The 13,968-nt window shown below is 51.4% G+C and overlaps 1 protein-coding gene across 2 annotated transcripts in view; it reads left to right on the top strand.

Annotated features, from left to right (window-relative positions):
• Positions 1-13,968, top strand: part of CPNE8 (copine 8) — a 1,123,798-nt gene that overhangs the window by 347,191 nt on the left and 762,639 nt on the right. For both annotated transcript variants that reach the window (XM_078679874.1, XM_078679883.1), the window contains one exon: positions 49-88. In XM_078679874.1, coding sequence (XP_078536000.1) covers positions 49-88 — 40 coding nt within the window. The remainder of the gene's footprint in view (positions 1-48; positions 89-13,968) is intronic.

The following is a 13,968-nucleotide window of genomic DNA, read 5'->3' as shown; positions in this document are numbered from 1 at the left end:
AACTTGCATTTACAAAACTAAGTGTTTATTTATTTTTTTTACTTTCAGGTATGACGTTGATTCCAAGAGCCCAAACTTATCCAAGCATGTAAGTATATTAATACTCAGCCTGTCAATCTGTCCTCAATTTTATGCTCCCTTGAAATGTGTGTGTGTGTGTGTGTATATATGTGTGTATGTATATATGTGTATATATATATATACACACACACACACACATGTATATATATTTATCACCCAAAAAACAGCCCTCAAACATAAAGTGAAATTTCAATGCGTTTTAATCAAAAGTAAGTCTTCACCAGCATATTTCCGCCATAGCCTTGATCAATGCTATGGCTGAAATAATAATAAAAATATTTTGTAGTTACGGAGTCCTGTTCTACACCTATCACTCTCTTGTCATTCGCATCTCAGAGATTCGGTACCTGTAGGGTAGCCGAGGTGCCAGGGATTTAATTGATCTGGGGCGCATGATTCATTTGGTGGATGATGTAGTGTTCTCCGACACGGGGTAGGGCTGCAGTCTTCCCGCATCGGAGGTGTTACTCTAGCGCTGACGCGTGTCGTCATGCGCCAGCTATACCTGAAGGGGCGTGGCCCGCAGAAAGCAGTCAGGACTACGCACCAACTATAAGAAGGTGTCCCTAGAGTTTATTGCGGCCGCAGCCATGGTGACATGTCCGAGAGCGGCCCCTCCCCATCACACTGGCGACGAGGGGCAGAAATGACCCCATGCAGTGCAGGTCTATGAGCCTGATCAGCTGGTGATTAGTGAGCCTTTGATCAAGGCCCTGGGCCCATGAAGTGCTGCCTGGCCTGTGCTGGCCTGCTGTGTGCCCCCAGGCGAGTCTGCTGCATCCAAGGAATGCCCTGCAGCCCCTGAGAGTGCCTGGATGAAAGGGAGACCCTTCCTGCACACCCGGTGGAGCCCACGCATGGGTGTGTCCCAGCATCCTGAAAAGGGAGGAAACTACAGTGAGGCCTAGGACATACAGGCCACAGGTGAGGACCCTGACAGCATTATCATCGCCCTCAGCCAGGCGGCTGCTAATGCGCCCAGGAGGTAAGCAGTGCACGTGCCGCGAGGTGTGACTGCGTCTGCGCCAAGATGGCGCCGATCCCCGCCATTGAGCCGTTTGTAGTGGACAGGGCCCCCTCATCCTTTGCCACGCGATGGAAAGACTGGACCGATCGCCTCCAAATCTACTTTGAAGGGGCGGGCATAGCCCGGGACAGGTACAGAGCCCTACTCCTCCACCTCGGAGGCAAAGATATCCACCTCATCTACAAAACCCTGGTGGTAGCCATACCCAAAATGTATGCCATGCTTCTCAACGCCCTAAATGCGCACTTCGAGCCGATGGCGAACAGGGACTACGAAAGAAGCAAGCAAGAAGCGGAGGAATTGTTCAACGCTTTCCACGGGTGCTTAACCACTTGGATGCTAAGGTACATCCACCTCTTCCCATTGACTTTCCATTGAAATCAATGGAAACTCCATGACGAGTTACCCTTGTCATTAGCACTGAAGGGGTTAAAAGAACTGGCCAGCACCTGCTGATTTTGCGACAAACAGGAAGAAATCCGAGGTCAGATAATGCAAGGGTGCTACTCGTCCACACTCAGAGTACACATTCTTCAGGAGGATGGCAAGCCTCTAGCGGACATCCTTACCCTGGGCCGGTCAAAGGAACTGTCGCAAGCCAGAGCATCCCACATGGAAGCAGCCCTCCACCGACCCATCAAGACGGAACAAGTCAACGTGGTGGAAAAGGCGAACGTGGTGAGGCCCAAAGCACGCCAACACGCAGGGAGATGACAGCAAGACAATAAAGGGAATGTGGTTACTGCCTAGGCACACCCCATCGCATGCAAGACTGCCCAGCGAGAGGGAAAAAGTGCAGTGCATGTGGGTGGATGAAACACTTCGCGGCGGTATGCCGGTCTGCGAAATCACGGAAGGAAACAGCACAGACAATAGCTGAAGAGCGTGACAGTGAGGACATGGATGAAGACACGGGAGACTACCCGGTCCGCTATGTATTCGCAGTTGATCAGCCACGATGGAAGAGTCTTCGACTTCCAAGGTACAGAATCAAGATCCACCACCAGGAGGTGAGAGCCACTATTGACACTTGGGCCTCGATTGAACTAATGGCTGCCAATGTATATAATCAACTAAGTCCGCGCCCACCACTACGCGAGGCAAGGATCAGAGTATTTGCGTATGGACAGAAGACACCCATCCCACTCCTGGGATGCTTCAAGACTGAGCTGCAACACCAGGACCTCAAGACCCCCACCACAGTGAACGTGACCAAGGAAGGAAGCGGTATGCTGATAAGAGGACAATCAGCAGAAGAGCTGAGTCTAATATCATTCACTATGGCGGTACAAGAGGAGGAACTAGAGGCCATCATGGAGGAGTTTGAAGACGTCTTCAAAGGTATTGGATGCCTGAGAGGGAAAGAAGTCTCTCTCCATATCGACCCGTCAGCCCAACCGGTGGCGCAGAGGCATTGGTGCATTGCGTTCCACCTGCAAAGGAAGGTTGAAGAAGAGCTGGAGGCACTCGAGAAGCAAGGGATTATCGAAAAGGTCAGCGGGCCCAGCTCGTGGGTGTCCCTGATCATAGTGGCACGGAAACCGAAACAGCTGGGGCAAGTCCACATCTGCGTTGACATGTGCCTCCCAAACGCCGCGGTGAAAAGGGAACGCACCTAACCCCCACCATCGACGACATACTGGGAGAACTGAATGGCGCAAGGTGGTTTTCGAAGATGGACCTCTGGTCCGGCTATCTCCAACTACCACTACACCCAGACTCCCGATACATCACCACCTTCTATACTCACGTCAGTCTCAGGAACTACCGACGCGTCAATTTCGGGATCTCGAGTGCCGCGGAGGTGTTTCAAAACATCACCCGTGAAGTCCTCAGCGGGCTACCAGGGGTCTTAAATGTAAGCGACGACCTTCTCATCTACGCGTTGTCAACAGAAGATCACCATCGTGGACTTTGGGGGTTCTCCAGAGGATCAAAGAATCCGGACTGACACTATACAGAAAAAAACGCCAATTTTTGAAGAACAAGATCCGCTTCTTAGGCTACACGTTCGCGGACCAAGGAGTGGCCCCAGACCCTGACAAGATGCGAGACGTACAAGAAGCCCCCGCACCATCTAACATCTCGGAAATAAGAAGTTTCATGGGAATGGTGAACTTTTGCAGACGTTTTGTCCCAGATTTGTCCAACCTCACGAAGCCCCTCAGGGAACTGACAAAATCCTTCACCACATGGCAGAGGGGCCCCGAACAGGAGTAAGCCTTCAAGGAAACTAAAGCAGCCCTGTCTGCAGACACAACACTGTCATACTTCAACCCGACCCGATCCACCAATGTCGCTGTGGACGCCAGCCCATATGGGCTCGGAGCCGTGTTCACACAGTTGCAAGGGAATGGAGAGTTGGCCCCGAAAGCATACGCGAGCTGCTCCCTGACAGACACAGAACAGAGATGCTCGTAAATAGAACGAGAAGCGATCGCCATCCACTGGGCCTGTCGGCACTTCCACGTCTACGTGTATGGCCATACATTCACAGTGTCCACAGACCACAAACCTCTTATCCCCCTGTTTCAAGGGTCAGCGTCCAAACCACCACCGAGGATTGAAAAATGGATCCTTCAACTGTAGGATATGACTATCGAGTGGAATACAAACCGGGCTCATCCAAACCAGCGGACTACCTTTCGAGGCATCCCAGGGTGGGCACCAAAGCGGAAGAAGAGGATGCAGAAAACACTGAAGAATATGTCTGACTTGTATCGGAAAGATCCCGACCACTGACCATGAGTCTCGAGACCATTGTAGAAGCCACCCGGAGTGATGAATGCCTACAAATGGCCATAAGTGCAGGCCAATCGAATGACTGGCGCCCCATTCAGTCCACCATGACCAGACGGATGCCACAAGCAAAGACCGTCCTGGAGTCTATTGTGCGGGTCAAGGATGAACTTTCGGTCGACAGCAGTGGTTGCCTACTCCAGGGCCCGCGACTGGTGATCCCATCAAGTCTAGCTCAACAAGCAGTAGACCTCGCACACCGCAGACATCAAGGAATGGTAAAGTCCAAGAGTCGGCAGAGAGCCAAGGTGTGGTTCCCAGGGATGGACCCACTGGTTGAACAAACAGTCAGAACATGCTCATGGTGCCAAGCATCGCCCTCACTCCGTAATCACAGAAGAAAACCCCTAACGGCCATGGGAGTGCATGAGTGTGGACTTTGGACACCTCCCAGATGGACGCTATGCACTGGTGATCATCGATGATTACACAAAGTACCCTGAAGTTGAGATTGTGGGAAGTCAGACAGCCACGGAGGTAGTTACAAAATTTGCGAAGACCATTGCTACCCACGGAATATTCGAAGTGGTGAAGACAGACAACGGTCCAACCTTCCATGGATAAGAGTTCGCAGACTGTCCCAAAGCCTGGGGAATTCAACACCGGAAAGTGACCCCTCGCTGGCCTCAAGAAATGGGGAAGTAGAGAGGTTCATGCGTACTCTCAACAAAGTAATACGCATCGCGCATGCAGATAGATCACCGCTTGAGAGGGCCATATACAGTTTCCTGAGAGAATACCCTTTGACGCCCCATCTCACAACCGAGGCAGCTCCGGGACCGGCAAGCATGGGCCGAGTAGTGCGAGACACCATCCCACATCACCCAAGCTGGACCCCATCTCAGATTGACGCTGGAAAGGTCCTAGCCAACAGGACCAGCTCCAATGACCAGGCCAGTGCCAACCGACGTGCCCGGATGTCTGTCATTCAAGTGAGAGACATAGTCTATAGCAAGGACAGATACCCTGGGAGCAAGTTCCGGCTTCCATTTGAACATAGGCCCTGGACAGTCGTCCGCCGAACCGGCACCATTATAACAGCCAGAAGAGGAACCGAGGAAGTCAAACGCAACATCTCTTTCTTCAAAAAGGTGCACGCCGGAACTCTGGACCTGCAAGTGTCACGTCAACCACCGGTGGAGGAAGGCCCAGATGGTGATGACCCCCACTGAAGATGAGAACCGATCCGACCAGGGCATCCCTTCACTGCCGGAAACACCAGTTGGAAGTATGCCAAGTTCCCCTGTGAGGTCCCCTGAGAGCGAAGTCTCGCAGGGGATGACCTCATCATTGCCATCATCACGGGGAGAGCACTCCATATATGGTCTGAGAAGAAAGCCGGCTCCATCCTCCCGGCTGGCCGACTTCATGGTGTGACAGACCTGGCACTGGAATTCTAGTGACTGGTAACAGATCTACATGATCACTGTTTATTTGTTGTTTAATAAAGGTTAGAAGGAATGTAGTGTTCTCCGACACAGAGTAGCGGTGCAGTCTACCTGCGTCGGAGGTGTTACGTTAGCGCTGGCTCTTGTCGTCACGCGCCAGCTATAAATAAAGGGGCGTGGCCCATGGAAAGCAGTCAGGACCACACAGCAACTATAAGAAGGTGTCCCTAGAGTTTATTGCGGCTGCAGCGCTGGTGACACGTGCGAGAGCAGCCCCTCCCCATCACAGATGACACTGCAAATGTGAGCAGAATATGTCTCAATATGTTGAATTTTGCCAACACAATAAGGTTATTGTCCACTTCTTCTTCTTGAAAAATGTTGGTCTTAATACTCGAGCTACACCGCGCCAGCTGACACGTGTTTCATCAAAGTATATGTTACTTTGACTCTTCAGGGCTTCCTTCTATTCTAGGCGTATACTGTAATTCCACTGAACCGGTGATAATTCCAACCCGGTTAGGGTATCTGTAGGTAACTCTGTTGCTCGTTTCGACCAAGGAATCTCATCTACTGTAATAGTTACAGGACTTGTGTCAGACCGTAAGGTTTGTGGGGCAAAACTGGAATCCCTCTCTTTGTGAATTTCGCTCAGTGTGCGGCCAATCCACTTCGTAATTTTAGTCGCAATCAAAGTTCGGTTCAGTTCTGTCGAGGTCCCTCCTGTTCAGCCCGGCCGCGATTCCGGCGTCTGTCACCAATGGTGGATGCAACAGGGACCTCGACAGAACTGAACCGAACTTTGAGTGCGACTAAAATTACGGAGCTACCATATTTGTGGTGATCTTGAATGGGCTTTAGATTGAACATGGAGCGTAGAGTATCTGTTCTTCCTTTTTGCACAGCAGAAGTTCATATGATTTGCTGTCCGATGCTCCGATTCTTTTTTAACGCAAATATTGGAGGGCCAATGTTGGGTATGGATCCTTCAAACAGATGCCAATCGCTCCGAACAATCTTCTGTAAAGGATGCGTATGGGGGCCAAATGTCGTGACGCAAACAATGTGTTCTGCTGGTGATTTACTTTTTTTGTCAGTAGATGTTCCCAAGGTGTGAACCAGACTCTTTTAAGTGATTGTTTGAGCATCTTCTGGGGATAACCTCTCTCTATTAGTTTTTCCTCAATGACTCAGTATGTAATTCAAAATCTTCACGTCTGGTGCAGTTACGCCTTATGCGTAAAAATTTCCCGTAAGGTAAATTGTTTTTCAGATTTCTGGGATGATAACTTCTGAATTGCAGGGCATAGTTTTTATCTGTCGATTTTGTGAGTAGTGTCATAATCAACCCATCCACTGATGTTTTTACTTCTACGTCCAGAAAAGGATTTTTTTTTTAATTATGTGCCAGGCTGAATTCGATGTCCGGACTACGTTTGTTTAACCATACATGGAATTCCATCAATGATGCTTCGGAACCTTTTCATATACACCACACATCATCAATGTACCTGTACCATTGCTTTATATGATCAATGTACGGGTAAATAAATTGCTCTTCATATTGAGCCATGTACAGCATGGCCATTTCTGGCATGAAGGGACAACCCATGCTGTCCCTTTGATTTGTAGAAGTCTTCATCAATTTTTTTAAAATGTTTCTCCACAAGGCTACAGCAGCTAGACTGAGAATAAACTCTGTAGGCACTCAATGTGGTCTTGAATGTAGTTCTAAATGGAATTCCATTGCATCTAATGCATCCTGCTGAGGGATCTGGGTGTAAAGTGATGAAAAATCCATCGTTACAAGGATGTGGGCATTTGGGTTAAAGTCAAACCCTTCGTCTCTATTAATAAAGTCCATGGTATCATGTATGTAAGAAGGAACATCCAGCACAAAGGGTTTCAGAAAGACGTCCACATACTTGGACAGCGGCTCTAGTATCGAGTTGCATACGGACACAATTGGTCTGCCGGGAGGAATATTGACATCTTTATGAACCTTTGGCAAAGAAATATAATATAGAAGGATGCCTTGTTCTGTGCCATCTGTGACTATCTTCAATATTTCTTGTGCAGTTTCTTTGGTCGGATCCTGCGGGATGCACCGAGGCCATACTGGATTCTGGACGTGGCTTCTGCCTTCTGTTATGTAGGGCTCTTTGGACCAGATGACCACAGCCCGCCTTTATCCGTGGGCCTAATGACTGCTAGTTTCTGATCCTTCAACTAAACGATGGGATGTGTCAAGAGGGAACTTTTTCAACCTTTTTTTCTGCCAAGACAATACCCTCCAATATTTGCAATCCCATAGCCTTGTACACAGGCAGGACTCAAGGCCTTAGCCTTTGTCAATTAACAATTCAGTGTCCGCCTAGTGGTATTTGTAGCTGGACTGGTCGTTCTGTTTACATTGTACACTATACATGTTACTTGTGTTGTTAGATTGCTATTCACTGTGCTGTATTATAGCAATGTTTATGTATGATTTTTGTTCTTCTAAGTGAATATCACATAAAATTGTTTTGTCTAGGTATATAAAGAGCTGCTCGATATTTGACATGAAAATAATGCCATAAGAACTGTTTCTTAAAAATTCAAAGAAAAGTGAAATAGGAGGGGCGTGGCTTAGCCGGCTGCCCTCACTTTGAGTGGGCTCTGCCGGCCAAGCCTGTTATCTGCCACAATCCTGCAGATAACGTCTGAGCTTTCACCTCACTCCAGGTGATCCTGTTCCCATGCACTCTGGGGCATTGACTGCTGGCTTTCTGGCCCTTGGAGCCCGGCGCTACACTGATTTCCCCATGCTGTTGGCTGCCCGGGCCCTATTCGGCCTAACTGGGGACGCGCAACTGGATTCCGCGCCACACTGCCGGGGAGCCGCTATCCTCTCTCCTTGCACCGGCTGCCCCACTGAAATTGCGGTGCCCCGCTGGGGCCTACCTGTTGCCTGCTCCCCGCTGGTCCCAGTGAGTTCCTCTGCTATGGGGGCTTCCGTAGTGGGGTTAGGAGTGCGTGCGCCGCATCTCTGGGCCTGGGCCTACCTTCATTGCTACTGGGGCTCCCCTGCAATGCCTCCTCCAGCTGGCCTCCCTGCACTGGCCCCACGTCAAGGGCCGCACCCCCCCCCGCAGCTCCGCCATCTTCTGCAGCACCCGCAGCTGGTGCTGACACCGCTGCAGCCACTCCTCACCCGGCAGTCCCCAACTCTGCCGACTCCTCACGCCGCCTCTTTGCAGATGGTCTGCTTTATTCACCACGCTTGGGCCACTGACTCTTCTGCTACACCACCTACTCACTGCAGGCCCTAACCCCTCCCTCCTGGATCGTGCGGCGGGCCCGCGGGGCGGGAACCAGCGCTGTGGGACATGCTGGGTCCTGTCTGCCACCTGGTCCCTGCTGCTTCTTGGTGTGTGGTGCTTTCGTTGGGGCGCCTGCGACTGGGTCAGGTGTGTGATTGCCATTCCACGGGGCCTGGCCCTATCCCTCGTACAGCAGAGGCTCTTCAACCTTTGCCTCTCTTCGTTGACCCTGTGACGAGGGCAGCGCGCCCCCCACTTTTCCCCGCTGCCTCTGCCCTCACGGCCCCAATTCCCTCTTCTGCTTCCACTGCGGGGGACGGCAGTGGCGCGGCCAGGATATTGCCCACACATTGCCTTACCACGTCGCCATTCCCGCCGCTCTTCTCCAGGACCCGCGGGCTTGACGGACGCCTTATACAGACTGCCATCATGAGGGGTGTCACCAGTGGCTGTCTCATCGCTCTCCTCCTCTGGCCTGGCCGCCGCCTGCGCCGTGAATGCTTGTTCTTTTGTCATTGATCCCAGATCGCTTGCTCCAACTTCCCCAGCCAAGGTGCACTCCGCACATCCCAGGGCTCTGCAACCTTGACTCTCCGCGGCAGACTCCCTCCTGCTCTTTGGCAGCCTTTCTCATCTGCTCCTATCCGGCCATAGGGAGGACCGACCCTAAACAACACAAGATCGCCTTCGATCAGTGCTGGCAGACTCCCACAATGGTGCGGTCACCAAAGGGGGTGACCCAGCTGCCCAAACTCATGTGGCCCTAACACGGGAGGATGATCTGAAGACCATCATGCTAGACGTCAAATCCACAGTTACTGGCATTGCGGCCCAACTCGACCAGCTGTCGACCCGTCTTGACACTGTCAAGGCCCGAGTTGACTCGCACAAGGCCCGTCTGCTGCACATTGAGGGTCTCTGATGCTGAAGACGCCGCCACTCAGGATCGCCACAAGCTTCTTCAAATGGACACAAAAATGCTTGAGTTGACCCAGAATAAAAATGAGGATTTGGAGGCGCGATCCCGCAGGAGCAACCTCCGCATCACGGGTGTGCCAGAACCCACTAATATCTCAAAAAATGAGGACTTTGTGGAACAGCTCATTTGCGAACTTTTTGGTGATGTCCTGTCCTCTGTTTTCATCGTTGAGCGGGCCCATCGCTCCCTCGGTCCTCGCCCTGCCCCTGGCCTGCCGGCTCGTCCCATTATCGCCAAACTCCTGAACTTCAGGGACCGCGATGCCGTTCTTCGGGCGGCCAGGGAGAGGGGCGAGATTCATCATCAGGGCAACTCCTTGTCGTTCTACCCCGACTACACAATGGGGGTGCAGGCTGCTCGCCGTGAGTTCCTCCCAGCAAAACAGATTCTTCAAGAACATGAAGTCTCATATTCCCTGGCATATCCTGCTAAACTGCAAGTCAAGCAGGGCTCCAAGATGCTCGTCTTTCTGGATCCCAAGGATGTTTTGGCCTTCGCGAAGAAACGGGACCGGTCTCAACGTTCTTCACCTGCTAACTCTCAGGCCACCGCCGATGGCAACTTATGTGAGAAAGACCGAACCTTATTGGTCTCTCGACACTTTCGCTAACTGCACTCCTTGTTGCTCAGTTACCTGTTTTGATCTTGCCTACTTTGAACTTTTTCTTCCACAGGGCTCTCTATACCATGACTATACTTCGGGCTTGATGCCCCTGACTCCCTGGTGTCATTCCTTATTGTTGTCTACTATGACTTGTGGCTTGGTCACCCTGTCTCTTAGGCAGGGGAGTATGCTGAGCGACGCCATGCCTCCACGGGATGATTCCCTTTTTGGACTTAGACTTTTCCCTTCCCAGTTGTGGGTCCCCGGAGTGGGAATGGGTGAAATTTCAGCCTGATTGGGGGGGTTGGTGTGGGTGGTTGGGAGGGGGGTTCTTGGGGTTTGTTGCCTTCCTCTGAGGCCTTGTTGTTTGTTTTGATGTATGCCTTTTTTTTTTGTCCATTCATGCCACGTCATCTCAACTGCATGTTTTTTTATTGCACTTCTCTCTTTTACTGCATTGTAACCCCATTGCACATCTGCTTCTTGCTATTTAGGGGGTTTTGGGATATTGGGACTGTCGCCCCTGAATGAGGCTTTTGTTGTAAACTTGGCTTTAGTGATTTTCTGCACTTCAAATGTCATTGCACTGTGCTTCTTGTTATGTTTCTTACTGCATTTCTCCACACGACTGCACGAGGTTCTATCTGCACTTTTTACCTTCCTCAACATTTCACTTCTTTGGGAAGGCACTATGACAGATACCATGCTCTGGACCTGGAACGTTCACCGCAAGGCACGCCTGGTCCATGCCCACCTCTCCCAGAATAAAGTAAACATTTGTTTTATACAGGAGACCCACCTGCTAGCCGCTACCTCCTCCAGACTCCTCTCTAGGCACTGGGGGGAAAAATACATTCCTCCTTTTACTCTAACTACTCACCTGGGGTGTCTATCCTGCTGCACAGAGGGCTTCCTTGGGGGACCTCCCAGGCAATCATTGACCCCAAGGGGCGCTTTTTGGTACTTCACGGTACTCTTTAGGCCCAACTATTGACCTTGGCTGCGCTATACGGTCCCAACAATGATGACCTAGATTTCTTCACGCAGGTTTGGCACCACATCTCTTCCCTGGGCCCGGCTGCGCTCCTCTGGGGGGGTGATTTAAACATTACGCTGTCTACCACGCTAGATCGTTCCGTCCCGCACACTTCCCAGCTGCGTGCAGCTTCACTATTGAGATCTATTCTCACTGATTACTCCCTGTATGACACGTGGCACCACACTCAGCTCGAGGCACTAGCGTAACAGGCTCCCACGGCTGCTGGTTTCGCTTGGACATCTGGATTACTGCTCCGCACGCCTTTGCTGGGATCACCTCTGTTGAGCATATGGCGGCACCCTCTCAGATTACGCTCCTGTTTGCATCTGTCTGCGCCTCCCTCACACCCTACATTGCGCATTCTCTTGGCGGCTGCCCCCTAACGCACTACGTAACTCGGTCTTCTGCGATGAGATACAAACCGCAATTGCAAATTATTTTGAGCTTAACGAGGGCACTGTTGACGCCCCTCCACGCTTTGTGGAGAATTTAAGGCCGTCATCCGTTGGGAATGCATTTCTAAGCAGTCCGGTTTCTTATTCATGGCACTCTTGACAAATTTGAGACGGAGGTTAAGGCTCTGGATTCCTCCCACTCCTGGGAGCCCAACCCTGACACGCCTGCTAAGATCCGGAAAAGCTTACCGACTTCACTGACAAGTCCAACAGAGAGCTTGCGTTTCTGGGCAGGGAGGCGCGGGCGCGCCGCTTCGTTGAGGGTGACCGCCCTGGAAAGACCCTTGCCAACCTCCTCCACTCGCCTCATGCTGCGTCCTATATAACCGCCTTCAAGGACGGAGGCCCTGACAGAACCACCTCTCCTGAGGAGATCAAGGCACATTTCACCGCATTTTACTCACAACTTTACACGACCGGGACTGAGCCCCCACGCGAGGTTCTTGATCAATATTTCAACACCCTTTAGCTCCTCTGGCTTGGCAACCCTCACTGGTAATTCATCGATGAGCCCTTCTCCAAACAAGAAATCCTTGCTGCGATTAATGGCATGCCTGGTGATAAGGCCCCCGGTTCGGACGGCCTGCCAGCATCCTTTTATAAGACCTTCGCGGCCCTCCTGGTCCCGCACTTAGCTGCCATGTATAATGAATCTTTTGAGAACGGTCAGTTCCCCCCTTTGCCCCGCTAGGCACTACTCACACTACTTCTAAAGCCGGACAAAACCCCCAGAGCTCCGCAACTCATATTGTCCCCTTTCACTAATCAACACGGATAACAAGATCTTTGCCAAACTCCTCGCCTTCCGCCTTCTTCCCCTCATGCCGCTCATCGCTTCCTCCGACCAGTCTGGGTTCATTCCTGGCCGCGCGACCTCCCATAACCTCCGGACTATATTCTCTGTCCTTCATCAGATTAACCCCAAGCTCCCGGCAGTGGCTGCCCTGCTAGATGCTACTAAAGCCTTTGATACCCTAGCGTGGCCCTTTCTCTTTTATCTCCTCCCTTGCTTGGGCTGCAGCGTGGTCTTCTCACGCAAAATACTACTTCTTTACACCCTTCCCACTGCCCGCCTTCAGATTAACGGTCAAATATCAGAGCCTATTTCCATCGCAGGGGTATCAGGCAGGGGTGTCCGCTGTCACCCATTCTCTTTGCCATCGCCATGGAACCCCTTGCTGCTAGACTCTGGCAGCACCACCCCCAGAGAGGTCTCGGCTTCGAGGACCGCGCTCTTGTCGTCTCCATGTATGCGGACAATGTCACACTTTATGTTTGCAACCCTCGAGAGAATCTCAGTCCGTTGGCCCGTGAGGTGATACAGTTTGGGGGCTACTCCGGCATCCAGGTTAACTGGAATAAGTCTGTACTCTTTCCCCTCACTGATGCAATGGTCCCCTTTATTCTGGACTACCCCTTTATGTAGGCGTCGGGTCCAACAAGATACTTAGGCATCTGGCTGAGTAGGGACGTAGACGAACTTTGAAGAGCTATCTTTGGCCGTACTGTGGACAGGTTTGAGTCCAAGATTCCCCTCTGGCATAGGCTACCCTTGTCACTGGCGAGTTGCATAGCTATCACCAAGATGGTGGTGCTCCTGAAGTTTTTATATTTATTGTTCAATATTCCCATCCCCCTTACTGACCACTTTTTTCGTAAGGTACGCTCATTGCTCATTTCTCTGGCCTGGGCTGGTCGACAGATCAGAATTGCATATAATATCCTTACCCTCACGATGTCGCCTGGTGGTCTAGGTGCCCCCGATTTTAAACTTTATGCCTTAGTGCCCAGGCCAATTTTCACAATTTATGGCTCCACCCCACTCCATTTCAGCCGCATGTCGTGGTGAAGGCCGACCTTGCTGCCCCCTGGCCGCTCACAACTGCCTTGTTCGCCCTGGCAAAACTCCCTTGTACCGAGATTGACACGGTGGAGACTCTGCGCTGGGCCTGTGATGGACTCTGTAAACACTCAGGCTCCAGCATGCTCTCTGCAAATACCATGCCTATTGCTTATCATCCGGCTTTCCCCCACCTTCAGTCATCCGGGATGGTTAAACATGCTATCAGCTTGGGGCTTTCCATAGTGTCAGACTTCTACCCTGGGGACACCTTCTCCACTCTTGCTGTAGACTCCGGCCCCATGGACACTCTGCTCTACCATCAACTAAGGGCTATTTGCAGGGAGCTTCATCCCTCGTTTCCCCAGCCTCCTTCCTCGATGGCCACTCTTGACTTCCTTTACACATCCCCCTCTCCCCGAAAGTTAGTTACCAAGATTTACACCCTTGCACT

The sequence above is a fragment of the Lissotriton helveticus genome, chromosome 1_1 (assembly GCF_964261635.1).
Source record: "Lissotriton helveticus chromosome 1_1, aLisHel1.1, whole genome shotgun sequence".
Lineage (NCBI taxonomy): Eukaryota > Metazoa > Chordata > Amphibia > Caudata > Salamandridae > Lissotriton > Lissotriton helveticus.
Note: the sequence above shows the minus strand (reverse complement) of the source record. Positions and strands in the feature narration are given on the sequence as shown.